A 15,334-nucleotide genomic window follows, 5' to 3' on the forward strand; every position below is an offset into this window, starting at 1 on the left:
GAAGCCGGGGTAAGACCAGAAGGGGAAGGCGTTGTGGCTCCCAATCTGGGACCCCTGAAAGTCAAGAAGACGGCGCAACAGCGCTATCAAAGAGGAAGGCCGCAGATCTCAGGACGCCGTCGACTCTGGAGCCACAGTGAAGTGAATGCACTGACACCCCGCCGATGCTGTTCACATGTTAGCAGCGACTGTCTCTACCACGTGCATCCATCCAGCCCTCCCACTACCAATCCATAATCCATCGCATTCGCGACGCGAGACAGCCCACTTGCCCTCTGCGCAGACCGAGTCAAGACTCGCCCAGGAGGGACCACACCTGAACCGCTATCTGATGGCGTCGACGTATGCGCTGCCCATTGCTCCCACGTCACACGCCCACAGCCATGAGCGCTCGCAGTCGCAGTACTCGCCCTACACGAATGGCCCCCATTCCTCGCCTCTGAGAGCGAACGGCCACCGACACCACCAGTCCGACATGAGCGGGAACGGGCAATTGCACGGCGCGGTGCGCTCGCCGTATGCCGAGTACAATGGCCACGCGCACGAACACAACCACACTCACAGCCACGACCGCTCCAACTCGAACGATTCGTCGTGGACGCTGCAGCCGTTTGTCAACGGGAGGTCCAAGGGCCGGCCACGAGGGGAGGCTGAGATAGGGCGGTCCCCACCACGAAAGAATGCCGCCGCCAAGTACGGCTTCTCGCCCGTCTCGCCCATCCAGGAGTCGGAGCAGCCCATCCTGCCCGTGCTGTCGTCGTAAGGAATCACGTGGACACGTGGGGAAGTGGTTGCTAACGCGGACAGATCATGGCTGGAGCTGCCAGAAGCTCTCACTGCGCTGCTCATACCCCTCCCGTTCCTCTTCGCGTCGCTCGCATACCCGACCGTCATCGGACGAAATCAAAAGCTGCCCTCGACACTCTCTGAGGCGGTTGCTGACAGCGCGCCCGCCGTGGAGAGTCTAGCAGTCACGAGCCATTCGCAGCTGCTACACGCGCTCACGCTCTCTTCGGCCACATTGATATTGGTCGGCGTAATAGCAAAGATCAGCTCCAGCTTGCAGCCTCTGGACAGACGGAAATCCGATGCCACGCCCGGCACGTTCAACCTTAGCACGGCCCCCAAGCGCATGGCATACAATGTGCTCAGCGTGCTGTTACCATTCTATGCATCGATGCAGCTCGGAGGCGCACGAGTGGCTCTGGCTTTGCTGACTGCTGTGGCCGCAGGTCTCGGTGCACTAGATCGCAAGCCTGGGAAACACACGCCATGGGATGACTTCCGCCGGACGCTGAGGACACGCAAGATAACCTGTGGAGCCGTTGCGCTTGCAATGGTGGCCGATAGTCTCGCTGTAGGCAGCGCCTCGCATCCGTTGTTTGGCTACAGCTCTCTTCTGATGTCCATATTCCTGGTTCCTCCACCACTGCCCACGGCCGGATGGTCGCTCATCATGGGCAGTCAGGGCCAGACCTCCTATGTTAGCCAGGGATCTGGCAGGGCCTCTCTTCCCAAGCCCTATTCGCCTCTCATAAGCTCTTTCGAGGACACAGTCCTCACCATTGCATCTGGTCTCAGTCTAACCGTAGTTGCGCTCTTGTACTCGCTGGTTTCTTCTTCATCTCCGTCCTTTTCTCACCACACCATAGCTTACACTACACTTTCCATTGCATCAGCGACGGCGCTCGTTTTCCTTTCACTTCCAACCGCATTACGCAGCCAAAAGCATGTGGGCTTGGCGCTGGGTACTCTTCTTGTCGCTGCAGTTCATTCCTGGGAACAATATTCTACGTCAACTGTCCTTTGGGTTGCATTCCCGCTCGCATGTGTCGGGCTTCTTGGAGCCGTCATGTATGATACCGCATTGCCTTCAGTTTCCACAGCACATAACCACGGACATGGACACTCCCATTCTGGCCACAGCCACTCGCATTCAGGTCACGGCCACAAGCACGAACACCAAGATCACCATCTTCACGGCAATCATTCTAGACTATCCGCTTTTCTCATTGCGCGGGCTACGCCGGGCTCAATTATCCACAGCGTTTTGATCGAGAAAGACTCACGGCGGATCGCTTACTTTGGAGTGTAAGTTGCCTTCCCTGATGATGGTGGCGCAAAAAAAATTGCTAATAAGCCACAGACTCAATCTCTCCTTCATGATTGTCCAGTTCTTCTATGGCTTTGTTAGCGGCTCACTAGGTCTTCTCACTGACAGCATCCACATGCTGTTCGACTGCGCAGGTCTCGCTGTTGGTCTGGCGGCAGCAGTGATGAGCAAGTGGCGCCCGAATGCGCGCTTCCCATATGGCTATGGAAAGATCGACACGCTGTCTGGATTTGCCAACGGCGTGTTTCTACTCCTTGTCAGTGTTGAGATCATATTCGATGCATTCGAGCGCCTCTGGGAAGGTCACGAGCTTCGGCGTCTTAATGAGCTCTTAATCGTCAGCATCCTGGGCTTCCTCGTCAACATTGTGGGTCTTACGGCATTTGGACACGCTCACCACGGCCATGGACATGATCATGGACATGAAGGACACGATCACGGCCATGGCCATTCACACGACAACGAGAACATGCAAGGCATCTTCCTGCACATCCTTGCTGATGCTCTAGGCTCCGTAGCTGTCATCATCTCCACTCTTTTGACAAAGTACTACGGCTGGTCTGGTTGGGACCCAATCGCTTCTTGCATCATCGCAATCCTCATCTTTTTGTCCGCCATCCCGCTTGTGAAGAGCAGTGGAGCTCGCCTGATGCTGAGCTTACCCAACGACCTCGAGTATCGTGTTAGAAACACGTTGGGAGAGCTTGGAACCCTACGCGGAGTCGTTGGATACGCAGTGCCGAAGTTTTGGCTCGAAGATGAAGGTGCCGCGCATGCTGAAGCGCATGCCAAAGAAGCCGATCATGACTGCGGACACAAGCACGAACACAGTCATAGTCATAGCCACGACGATCACAAACATGACCACGACCACGACCACGGGCATTCTCACAACCATTCCCACGACCATTCGCATGCGCATGCGCATGATCACGACCACGACCACGATCACAGCCACGCAGCGCACCCGCAGCGCGTCCTCGGCGTCATCCACATCATCGCCTCGCACGCTGCAGACCTCGAAGACGTGCGGGTGCGCGCAGTCCAGTTCCTCAGAGACCGCGGCATGGAGGTCGTTGTGCATGTTGAGAAGGAAGGGGAAGGACGATGTTGGTGCGGCGGTGGCGTGAAGGCGAATTAAGTCCTGTAGTATTATTCCACGCGTGGTTTTGCTATATTATGTAGTGATGATGTATATCAGACCATATAGAATATAATTGGAAGTATTACTAAGCGACTGGGCGCTGAGTGGGTGCATGACTTGCTCATAGGCTGCTTTGTTACCGTTCGTCGTTGCTGTCTGCTCTTCTAATTCAAAAGCAGCAAAACCACCACCCATGGTCTCTGTGCTTCTGCATGTTCTAAAATCAACCATTCACACTACACATGTTTTTGGAGGATCAATGGTTTTGCTTCTACACACACTTGTCAAAAAGCTCGACGACGGCATGCCATGTGTGTTCACTCGGCATCACCCCCAGATATGCGCATAAATGAACCTCCTCGCAGTCTTCTCTTCTCAACCATCAATCTTTTTCTTGCCTACGCGGATTATCAAAACATCGAGGCTATCTGGATATGCGCCAGCCCTGGTAGTCCAAGACTCAGAGAGTCATTCTTGGATGTCTATCTCTCCGTGCTTCCAAAAAATACTTGTTGGACAAGCATGTTCTCTGCTTTTCTCCCGCTCCGTGCTTCCACTGGGATAGAAACTCTGTGTCGCTGAGAACATGTCTCGCGATTTCTCCGCCGCTTTCCAAAATGCAGTCACCGATGCATCCATGGCATTTTCTCCTGCCAAAAGACCTGCTAAGCTGGTTGATGTCTTCCTGCTAACGAAATATTGAATCACATGAAGCATGCCGCACTTCTGCGAAAACATGAAGGGTCTCAGTTCATACCCCATCCTTCTGCTAAAGATTGTGATACCCAGCTTATGTTCCTCCCTACTGTAAAGGATTCGAGGACCTCGTTTCGTACTCCGTCCTTCTGTCAAACATCCACCAATATCGACTTATGTCCCACTCCTCTTTCCAAAACTCGAAGATCTCTGCGGGCTCATGTCTTCCTTCTCCCCGCTCAAAATCCGATATGTTCCCCCATCCAACATTGAAGTGGAAACTGTAAGCATGTCTTCCCTTGGTCGCCACACTGCAACCAAACACCCAGCGCCACCATTTCATGTCTGGCACTTCTCTGGGCTCGGAAGGTATATAAAACGACCACGCAGGCGCTGTTCACGTCTCCTTCATTTTAGCAAAACGCGTATTCGCTTCCAAAATTGACAAACGAGGCATACATGACTTTGCGCCGCCTTTTGACAAAACGCAAGGAACCCGCGAATGTCCTGCTTCCGCAAAGACTTGGGGAAAGCTGCGTGGCAGGACATCGAAAACGCGACATGGGATATCATATGTTTGTCTCGGTTTCAGAGTGAGGGTAAATAAACCTCTCGATCCTTCGGTCTTCTCCAGCAATATCACGACATCTTTTGTGTTCCAAAAGAGAAAAAACACGGGGGCATGTCTCTGCATGTACGCCTTGCCAACAAAAAAAATGAGTACTCCTATACCACATGTTCTGCTTCCAGACTTTTGAGTGAGAAATGAGCGCAAGACAGATGATGGACGCCTTCCCGTTGCGTCAGAACATCAACGACAGCGCAGCCATGTCTTTTCTCCAAGCAACGCACCATTTCATCAATGACGTTATGCGCTCTTGGGCTAGTTCAGAAGAAGTAGTGTCCGCGTAAATGCCCGTATCGGTAGAGATGAGTGAGAGGCTTGGGTATGAAAGGCCCGAACTTCTCCGTCCTTCCTTATCTTTACAACATCGCTTAAAGCGGACATCAAAACAAAAAACATCAGGAGCTACTTATGACTTTTCTGCTTTTTTTTCGCCACCAAAAGTCGCCTTTGCATCGACCATATGTTTGTCTGCTTGTTCCAATAAATTTTCTTTCGGCGAGGGTTAGCGTCTCTTCATGCACAATTTTTTCCAAAAGTAGATTCAGAAAATGAGCGAAAGAACATGCATGTGACGCAGCATAGGAGCTCATGTATAATTCCGAAGCAGGCTGCCGAATCATATGCGCACTAGTAGAGTGTTGTGAGGATTAGCATAAAAGTCTGGGGTTGTGTTGCGCTCTTCCGCACACATTCACTCCGCTGTCTTATTCCTGGAAAAAGGCAGGGATGACTGCCATGTCTTTCTGTGATCTCAGCGTCCTTCTAAAATACGACACTCGCATTTCCTATATGTGCCTTCAAAAATGAAGTACTAGAGCTCCATGAATTGAGGAATTCTTCGCCGCTTTCTTACATTTGATTTCAAGGTCGAATTTGAGTTGATAAAGCTGTATCAGGTGCTCCTATTGCCCTAAAAAGTGCCGTCAAAGCACGTGAATTTTGTAGATATAAATGCTTGAGTGTGTGCGACCATCCCTTCAACGCGTCACTCAAAGCCATTTCTCTATAAAACCGTTGATGTCCGCAACGATGACTTCTGCGACTGAGAAGTGTCTGGGAATTTGCCACGCCATACCAAAATCAACACAGAGAAGACTGATGACTTTTCGGCTGCTCTTGGACGGCTCAAAACACACGTATAAAATGAAAGGGAAAGTCGATCTATGTTACTGCTATACTCGAAAAGTAAACCCAAGGCGGCCCATGTTCGTTCGTCGCCAGAACCTGACTCTTTCTTACCTATGCTGTGGGCGCATGTATCGCTCAAATTGGTGTGTCGCCAGGCTCCTGCATCTTCTTGAGTCGTCGTCGTCAGCAGAAGTGCCCACGTGGATAAGAAGCCTTCACTGATCATTTGCAAATACCGCTCTTGTACTGAAAGACACTCACGGCGATTGCCATGACTGATGCAGCTCTGCCATATATCTACTCTCGCTTCTTAGACGCACATGAAGTATATCAGGCGTGATTCTCCTGACGACTTTGAGTTCACAAAAGCGAAATGACTACGACAGCATGTCACGATCCTCTGTCCGGCTCTCAATACTATTTCACCTCGAAGAAACGCTCGCTCCGCGCGGATCTGCACATCCAAATTTTCAGGCAAGCCAACCGACACCTATCGGAGATTATTTGCGCCCTCTTCTACACAGTTTACGCTAATTCCTTGGTATGTGCCCCGGACTTTTCGAGACGCCACTCTCCTTCGTATCCTTCCTGGTCTTCACATGCTTGACATGCTTCCACCGAGGATAGGAGTTATTGTTCTTGCTATGAGACACGCTAATATTTAATCTCCAGACGTGGCTATGTCGTGTGCTCGTGAAAGACACGCTGTCGAAATTAGACATGGTCTTTACCCCCGGAGCTCTCAAAATTTAAGAACGTATGTACGATGCAGCCGTAGATGTAAACCGTCAACAACGATAGATTGTGAAAACCTGTATTCTGTGACAATATTGACCGACATGGATGTAGCAACCGAGTGGAGAGTGAGTAGTGACTGATGATCGACATACCCCACAGAATCGATGAATCTTTTAGCGTGAATCAACTCAGGGACAAGTGACTATCTTTTAGTACAATCAAAACCAACGAATCACTCTGATTTTATGCACGTCTCCTAGAAAAATAGCGTCCCGAAGAGTTTTCTTCGCAGTGTGCACTCGGCTAGAGACACACAGTTAAGCCAGCATGTGTCAGGAGCTGAGCCTTCATCTACGTTGTAAAATCAGAGCTATGGTCAGATCTTTTCAATCGATGTCACTCCCGGCCAGCTAATGCTACCTGTGGAAGTTCAAAACTCTGTCTTTGTTCTGCTACCAGCAATGATTTGCGCGCGTCACATTGTGTTGACTCCGCGTAGAAACGAAATCGTGTCTAACAATTCCAGGGGTGTAAGGAAACATAGAAACTCATGTGAAGAGAGATTCTACACCCTCATCAGACCTGCCAAAGTTTAAGCCACGTGCTCCTGTATTCGACGAAGGGGATCGCCACGCCACTGATGGGTCTGGTGTTCGTCAGCCGCAACCCTGGATCCGTTTTGCTCGAACAGCCACGTGATAAGTCGAACAGGAGGCAACCATGCCAGCAAACCGAACTAAAGGAGACGGGGTTAGAGTACCCCGCGAACCGGCTGCGCCTCAGATCGATGGGTGGGTCCGATGAGATGAAGTCATTTTACATTACCTAGAGGCAACACAACGACCGATGCACACTCGAACGGCGATTTCAGATTTTGACACGGGAAATTTGTCTGGGTGATCGTAGCAAGACTTTTCATGTTGCAAGGCCTTGCCTGGGTGTCATAACTGGGCCCTTGCAGACTTTTGGCCGCAGGGATGGAGCATGCAGAAAAGACGCGATGACCCTCCAATACCATACAATCTAGAGAAGATTCAGGTGAAATTGGCTCGTTGTATCACAGCCACATTCGTAGAACCAGAAGACCCTTACGTCAGAAGCAGGCCAGTGTAACGCTGTGGATGCGGCTGTGGAGGCGGCTTGACCGGATAGCACGCCGCTTCACAAGTTTGCTTTTTAACCGTGCTTCCAGATTGGATACACTATTTGCCGTGAATTCCTCACAAAGAAAATGGGTACTCAACAAATACACCGACCGGCGAACATGACGGCGAAAAGTGACTTCGGAGATAACTTGCACGTAGGTGTACAGAGCCTACACAGTACTTAGAAATTGGCTTCGTTCCGCGGTCGTTAGTCGTGACAGAACCATAACCCAACGTAATTCCGCGAGGGTGCCTGGCGGATCGAAACTTAAAATCCACGAACATATACCGACCAATGAATCTCCATTCAGGTGCCGAGGCGATACGGTAAGTGAATGCCAGTCCATGATCTCGTGGCAGCATTCACACAACCATGGACGGTCCGAATTCCAGGCCTAGTTCACACTCCAACGATGCGAGCTGGTTAAACACACTCTTGGCTTGGGTATGACGTTCACTCATGGATTTGTGTTTTTTTCCGGAATTGGCCATATCGCCGCGCTCTTGCTTTTTGGGAAACTGCACCATAGCCTTGGTATGGGGATTCAGTAGTTAGTTAACGAGCAGTCTAGACTTGTGGGCGGCATTTCCCTTTGCTGCTGCGCATACCTCCAAGGATTTGACTACACCATGACTTCTCGTCACTTGATGGTCTCATAACTCTGTAAGATTGCGAAACCTTTTGTCACCACACCGCCCTGGACGGTGTCTGCACCGTTCTCCGCACACTACGCAACGAGTGTGGTGGCGATGCCTCGTGCTGCTGAAGGGCCGAGAAAAAGGACGTGTCGCCGGAAGCTAAGTACACGCGAATCATGGCTTGCGGATTGCAAACAATGGAAGTTGGCGTTGCAGATCATTGGTATGAACAGATTAGACAGCAGCTAATTTGCGTTAGTCGATGAGCTAATGAGGCTTCGGGACCTACCGTTCCGGCAGCCCCCCTGCAGAATCCAAGTCTTTTCTATCTCTAGAAGAGGCTGCGAGCACTAAGATGGTTGAAGTGTGATGAATGTAGTATCCGGAACTAACTTGTATAGGTCGACCCGACTCACTTTTGAAGATCGGCAGCGGGGAAAGGCTCCATCGCCACGGTCAACCGCGGTAGTTTGACTGGACTCAAGAGAGATGTCATACTCTTTTGGGTATGTGCATCTCGCCGATGTTGGTGTTGACCCAGTTGTTCTTGGAAACCGTAGGCTTGGTCACATCCGATCGACCAGATGAGCATGCAAGCGCCCGGTGCTACCATGGTTCACCGCGGCACCTACAGGTCAACGTCTTCACGGGCAAGTTGAGGGGCGGTATGCAACGTGGGGTTGTATGTCTGGTGTGATCTATTTAAGTCTCCATGAACCGCCTCTACAGGCACTCAATACGCATTCCTCCTCCGCAGTACCTTGCTATTCACAAACAAAATGCATTTCTCATCTATCCCACTTTCGCTGGCTGCATTGGCCCCACTGGCCAATGCATTTCCTGCTGCGATAATGGAGGCGGCAGCAGCTGACCCAGAGCTTCTGGCTCGGGCTTCTGAGATGGCAGCGCAGTTGAAGGGACGACAGGCTGGAGCAGATGCAGCATCAGCACTATTCGAGCCCATTCCCATCTTCAACGAAAAGGCACAATTCATCAATGTCACTAAGGGCAGTGGCCACGAGTACGTGGCTCCAGGACCCAATGACTTGCGTGGACCTTGCCCAGGTCTGAACGCTTTCGCCAATCACAGTGTGTACACTCCCAATAGTGCAAGTTTGCCCACTGACAGACTCCAGACTTTCTACCACATAACGGATACGCTTCCGTCGCACAGTACATCGAAGCAACTACAAAGGTGGTTGGCATGGGCGCCAACTTGGCCCTCTTCCTGTCCGTCCTGGGAGGAGCCCTGGATGGCGATGTGTTAAATTGGAGTATGGGTGGCACACCGTCCCTTGCACAGGGCGGAGTTACCGGTATTCTCGGTAACGGCCTTACTGGCTCACACAACAAGTACGAGGGCGACGCATCCCCAACCAGACCAGATCTGTACCAGGCTGGCAACAACTACAAATGTGTCACCGAGCAATTCCAGGATCTGATCAACCACTCGCCCGGTGGTGTGGTCACGCTTGATTCACTCACAAGCTTCCGCAGCGACAGGTTCGACGCGCAGAAGAAGAGCAACCCTTACTTCTTCAACGGACCCTTCAGTGGTGTACTCGTGCAGCCCGCCGCGTACACCTTCATCTACCGATTCATGGCCCAACCACAGCGCCGAGAACCCCATCGGAGAGCTTTCCTATGAGACCATCCAGTCTTGGTTCGGTGTAGAGGGAACGAACGGTAACTACAAGGCTGTTCAGGGAACTGAGCGCATCCCAGACAACTGGTACCGTCGTGCCATCGAATACCCATACGAGACTACCTACTTCGTTGGAGATGCATTGAACGCTATCGCGCTCCACCCCAAGTTCCTCGACATCGGAGGGTAAGCAAACTCCCATCTCAATTTCTTTCACGCACTAACCAATTACAGTAACACTGGTACACCCGACTCCTTCACCGGTGTTGACATCGGCGATCTGACTGGTGGTGTCTTTAACGCGGAGACCCTGACTCAGGGCAACAACTTCGGCTGCTTCCTCTACCAGGTCGCCGCTCAGGCTAAGCCAGACATTCTTCTCGGCCCACTCGACGCACTTACAGGAGCTATTGGTAGCATCATCGGCCAGCTGGGCTGCCCACAGTTGAAGGCTATTGACCAGTCGCAGCTTGCAAAGCTGCCTGGTTACAACAAGCAGAAGGTTTACGGTTAAGTCAGTCGTCGAAGATACCATTTATGAGATACGATATATAGCTATTAAAGCAATACAAACTTGAACATACAACTGCCCTTTCCACCTCATCCTTTCGGGTCACGAGCTCCTTCACCCATCTCACTGGTCGTGGAAAAAGGCATGCAAGGGATGCGTTTGTCGCCGTAGAGTTCTGCTGACTAGGCATTGAGATAGCGCATTAAAATATTCCAACCAGAAGCGTATGATCATGTGTCTCTTCTTTGTTCCTTCGAGTAAGATTTTCCACCCGATGTTGTCACGAGCTGCGACTATATATCAACAGCAGGCGCTCCCTTTCACTACACCCCACAGCGACTCCACCGCCTGGTCTCCAAAGAGTAGAATGCTCATGATCATGGCTCCGTATCCTCTCTCCTTCAAAACAAAGTATACTGAAGGGCTATGATCCACGAACGAGAAAGTCGAAAGCCAATGCAATCAGTCATATGAGAGAGTACGAAAGTCATGGGAGACCAGACCGATGTCGACCTTCTGCGCTGATGTAAAAGGAAGTGACCGCCTTACATGTGCTAAGAGACTGAAGTAATCATGTATTAATAGCTCTATCTTTAACTCACAGTTCTGCTATTCTTTACTACAAAAAATATCAACCACTGAAATCCGCTTCTGAGGCTATGGATTTCCTTTTCACTCCTTCTCAAAACACAAACTGAGCACTGATTTCTTGCCTGAGATGCCAGATGTGAATAACCTCCATGCTATCGCAAAGCCGGTGTTGCATAATCTCCGGGTCTCAAATCAGGATGAGTGTGCGACAGTCGTCAGAGACTCCAGCATCGAAGCTACATAAGAGCCTTTCTACTTCCTCGTGCAAGTTTCTCCTCGCCAAAAGTACACGCTACTTTCTTCAAAAACAGAATGCAAGCAAAACATGTCTGCATCCTTGTGTTTCTTGAAAAAAAACATCAGTCCTCAAAATGGGGAGTCTTCCGTACATGTTTTTGCGCAGTGCTGAGTGCCGGTGTCTAGCAACAAGAAAATTCACTGGTCTCAATGTCATGTTATTCTTACCACCCGCATCAAAACACATTCGGCCAGCGTTGATGTTCGAGGAAGTAGGCGTGATTTACCAATGCCGTCAACATTTGTACATCAGTGCATGTACAAACGCATATGATTCTCCCCATCCTCCTCTTTCTTGTCAAACCAAAAAAAGCCCCTCTATTCAATCGACCAAAGAGCAGCCGAACTGGTCTATGTCTGTTCTCCTGATTCGCCGCTCCCAAAAATGATCTATATGCGGTGTCATGTTTGCCAAAAGTAAAAGTCCCAGCGTACAGATGGGGACCGCAAGATGTCCACATGCGCGAACACAGGAAAAGAGATCCTCAGAATCCAAAGTCAAAAGCTAGACCTTCTATGAAATGCCCGAGCACGCAACAGCTATTAAGCCCCCACCAGTAACACTAGGGAGGCTATTGCACTGTTCGCTCTCATCTTCAAAAGTCAGAATGGGAACAATGCATGAGTATGAGTCAGGTACTTTTCTTTCAAGGCTGTGAAGGAAACCATGATGGAGAAACGGGGTTCGATATACTACATGATGCGTGCGAGCATATAAGCTAGTCTGTGTACATCTCTGGCAAATGCTCGAAACTTGATCTCTTTATGCGTTTCTAGGAATGCCGGGATTTCTGAGACGACCTTTTGATCCAGATAGCATATTACACGTGCTTGACCTCTTCCTACTCGATCTTCGCCCTTTTGACACCCAGCTCAACCGGCAAAACCGTCCCGTTGAATGCCGCCATCGTAAGGCCAAAGCGGCTCAAAATCCGCGGCTGCCAGCCCTCCACGAATCGCTCTTCGGTAAGCATAGGTCTGAGATCATCCACGTCCCCGCCGAATATCGTCAGCATAGTAGAAGAGCTGCGTAAAGATTAGCACATTCTTGCAAATTACAGATTATATGATCATAATAGGGAAAAACTTACTTCGCGCTCCCGAATCCATTGTGAAACAAACTCTCACTGTACGCCTCATTATTCGCCCTACACTCCAATCTCCTCTTCGCCAAAATGCGCGACAAATCACCCTTGGTGAGCCTCTTCCCGCCCTCCCCCGTCGCCGCGTCCAACAACTCCTTTACAAGCTCCAAATCCGGCTTCCCCTGATCGCTGACCTCCGCCGCATCCCTCCTCGTCAAGCTCGCATCATGCTCAATCGCATTATGCTTGCTCAGCTCGGCGAGGTCAAACGTGCCCGTCCAATAGCTGCGTGACAGAAAGTTTGCGGCGAAGTTGGGCACGAAGAAGCAGAAGCTCGGGGCGAAGTTGAAGGATTGGCGCACGGTGGTGTTGAGCTGCCGGAAGGAGATGTTCTTACCGGAGTGCGGGAGGATGGAGTGGTTGGCGAGCGCATTGAGCATCGGGCAGGCGGAGCGCGAGTCGTCGGGGCCGGGCGGCGTGTAGGTGCCCCAGTGGCCGTGGGCGCCGGGGGCAGAGGAAGGGACGACGTCTGTGGATGGTTGGGAGGGGAGAAGCAGGTTGAGGAGGAAGAGGTTGAAGTCCCATACCAGGACGGATATGTCGACGAAGGGCTTGGAGAGTTTTTGTGCTAGGGTCGGCATTTTGGTAGGTAAGAATTAGATTTTACGTTAGGTGAGGTGAAAGAGAAGGAGCGATTGAGAGAGGTATGTTTATGAAGAAGCGTTGTTGAGTGGTCTATTGCTTGAGTGGGCCATGACGTGAGCTCCGAATGGTAGGTGCTAGATAATGATAGGGAAGAAGCGACGATCGTGAAGTACATGATAGCCAACCGGAGGAATGTAAAGGTATTGGAAGGTGCCACTGATGAGCTGGCTCTGCATACTACTGCACGTCGTGGAGCACTGCATGCGTTCATCTGCGATCTGCGAATGATTAGCGAGATCTCTGTTTCTTTTGTGTAGTTGTGGTGTTTGATTCGCTACTATTGGATCGATGGGTACGACAGGACTAGCTTTGAAATAGAGTTTGAACACAGCTTTCGAACAGACATAGACAAGAAAATAAGCATGAAGTCTTCTGTGAGGTGATATTCATTGCTCTTTGATGCCAAGTTCATGAAGCTCACAAAGCCCACTCGTTGCCCCTCGAGGTCGGCATCGACCATCTATTTGCCCATGCTCTTCAAATAGGCCTCCCAGCCATCTTCCAGTAGCGCCTTGTCCTTCCTCATGACTTCCTTCTCGTTGCCTTCCATCCAGACCCTCAAGCGCTCTCTGACCGACTTGTCATCCGCACCAAGTATCCTCACAGCCAACAGCGCCGCATTGGTGCTATTGTTGATGCCAACAGTAGCAACTGGTTCACCACGGGGCATTTGTGTCATGCTAACTAGACTGTCCCAGCCATCCATGTGCGTCGCCTTGACTGGAAGACCGATCACGGGAAGTGTAGTCCATGATGCGCACATACCAGGCAAATGAGCCGCACCACCTGCTGCGCCAATAATGACCTTGAGCGAGGTGCTTGAGGCATTCTTGGAGAATTCGCGAAGCCAGTCGGGTGTGCGATGAGCGGACGTGATGCGCGTTGTGAATGGGATTTCGAGCTTTTCCAGGATCTCGAGACCAGCCCGAAGTACTGGTAGGTCGGAGTCTGAACCCATAATGACGGCGACTAGAGGCTCTCCTTTCGAGCTCGAAGGGTCTGCGAGGGGTCCTAGAGCCTTTCCCTTCTGCTCATCAACAAAGTCGATAAGAGGCTGAATCTCACGTTCTGCTTCCGCAAGCGTAGGTGCCGTGATAGTAATATGGCCCATCTTGCGACCCGGGCGCGCATCACCCTTGCCGTAGAGATGTATTGAAGCGTTTGGTGACTCCAGAGCCTTCTTGGCTACCTTGACATGTGAGTCCGGTGTCTTTCCGCCGAGGATGTTGAGCATGATTGATGGCTCGCGCAGACGGAGAGCCGATTGTGGGATGGGTAGATCAAGGATCGCGCGAAGATGCGCATCATATTGCGATAGTGGACAGGCTTCGATGGTGTAGTGTCCTGAGTTATGCGGTCGTGGTGCAATCTCATTGACGAGCAAGCTATCGTCCTTAAGAAGGAACATCTCGACACCAAAGACACCCTTGCCCTCGAAAGCACCAATCGCCTTCTTAGCCAGGTCTTGCGCTCTCTGTGCTGTAGACTCAGACACATTCCTTGGTGGTGCGTAAGTAAGCTTGCAGATGCTGTCCTCATGTACAGTTTCCACGGTAGGGAATGTGAGTACGCCGTCCTTCGTCTTGACGACCATCACCGCAAGCTCGAGCCTGAAGTCAGCCCATCGCTCTGCATACAGTGGTCGGTTGCCCAATGCCTGGATGGCCGCGCCGATGTCCGCCTCGCTCTTTACCACAAAATTGCCTCGGCCATCGTAGGCCTCCGTCTTGCTTTTCAACATGAATGGATAACCGTATGAAGCGCCAACTTCTTTCAAGCCCTCGGCACCTTTGCCTTCTAGGTCGGTGCTCTCTGCAACTTCAACTCCATGCTTTTTAAGGTACAGTTTCTGCGCGTATTTGTCCTTGATGGTCCGTAATGTCTTCCAGCTTGGCTCTACAACAACTTCGCTGGCCACCTCCTCTAGCATGTGCGTGTCCACGTGCTCGATTTCGACGGTAACAACATCGCAAGATTGCGCGAGTTGCTTGACAGCCGCCGCATCCTTGAAAGATCCTTCAATGTGACCGTCGTGTGCGGATATTTGCTTCGCGGGCGATGCTGCTGCGTCCAGGACGTTGACCTGAACATTGAGGCGATTTGCAGCCTCAATGAGCATGCGACCTAGCTGGCCGCCACCCAACACACCTACCTTGCGGTTGTCGACCATATTGTGTTGTTCAGTTGCTGTGAGATTCGTTGATGGTGATGTCAAGTGTGATCGTGATAGTAGTGACTACTTTGGGAAATCATGTGGGCTGGCGAGCTG

The 15,334-nt window shown here is 51.1% G+C and overlaps 5 protein-coding genes across 5 annotated transcripts; 3 read left to right on the plus strand and 2 right to left on the minus strand.

The window, feature by feature from the left end:
- Nucleotides 1-175: 175 nt before the first annotated feature.
- On the plus strand, nt 176-3,254 carry SNOG_09657 (hypothetical protein; the record flags this gene model as incomplete). The annotated part of the gene is made up of 5 exons (XM_001799893.1): nt 176-759; nt 808-1,854; nt 2,047-2,091; nt 2,147-2,932; nt 3,068-3,254. The coding sequence occupies 5 exons, from the start codon at nt 176-178 to the stop codon at nt 3,252-3,254; spliced, it is 2,649 nt and encodes an 882-aa protein (XP_001799945.1).
- Nucleotides 3,255-6,082: 2,828 nt separating this feature from the next.
- On the plus strand, nt 6,083-6,462 carry SNOG_09658 (hypothetical protein; the record flags this gene model as incomplete). The annotated part of the gene is made up of 2 exons (XM_001799894.1): nt 6,083-6,250; nt 6,382-6,462. The coding sequence occupies 2 exons, from the start codon at nt 6,083-6,085 to the stop codon at nt 6,460-6,462; spliced, it is 249 nt and encodes an 82-aa protein (XP_001799946.1).
- A 2,548-nt stretch (nt 6,463-9,010) lies between these two features.
- SNOG_09659 (hypothetical protein) lies at nt 9,011-10,390 on the plus strand (the record flags this gene model as incomplete). Its single annotated transcript, XM_001799895.1, has 4 exons — nt 9,011-9,320; nt 9,368-9,809; nt 9,847-10,062; nt 10,111-10,390. 4 exons carry the CDS (start codon nt 9,011-9,013, stop codon nt 10,388-10,390), a joined length of 1,248 nt encoding a protein of 415 aa, XP_001799947.1.
- A 1,557-nt stretch (nt 10,391-11,947) lies between these two features.
- SNOG_09660 (hypothetical protein) lies at nt 11,948-13,001 on the minus strand (the record flags this gene model as incomplete). The annotated part of the gene is made up of 2 exons (XM_001799896.1): nt 11,948-12,301; nt 12,367-13,001. The coding sequence occupies 2 exons, from the start codon at nt 12,999-13,001 to the stop codon at nt 12,118-12,120; spliced, it is 819 nt and encodes a 272-aa protein (XP_001799948.1). The 3' UTR covers nt 11,948-12,117.
- A 317-nt stretch (nt 13,002-13,318) lies between these two features.
- Nucleotides 13,319-15,235, minus strand: SNOG_09661 (hypothetical protein; the record flags this gene model as incomplete). Its single annotated transcript, XM_001799897.1, has 1 exon — nt 13,319-15,235. One exon carries the CDS (start codon nt 15,233-15,235, stop codon nt 13,526-13,528), a length of 1,710 nt encoding a protein of 569 aa, XP_001799949.1. The 3' UTR covers nt 13,319-13,525.
- Nucleotides 15,236-15,334: the final 99 nt, after the last annotated feature.

This window comes from Parastagonospora nodorum (genome assembly GCF_000146915.1).
Source record: "Parastagonospora nodorum SN15 chromosome Unknown scaffold_15, whole genome shotgun sequence".
Lineage (NCBI taxonomy): Eukaryota > Fungi > Ascomycota > Dothideomycetes > Pleosporales > Phaeosphaeriaceae > Parastagonospora > Parastagonospora nodorum.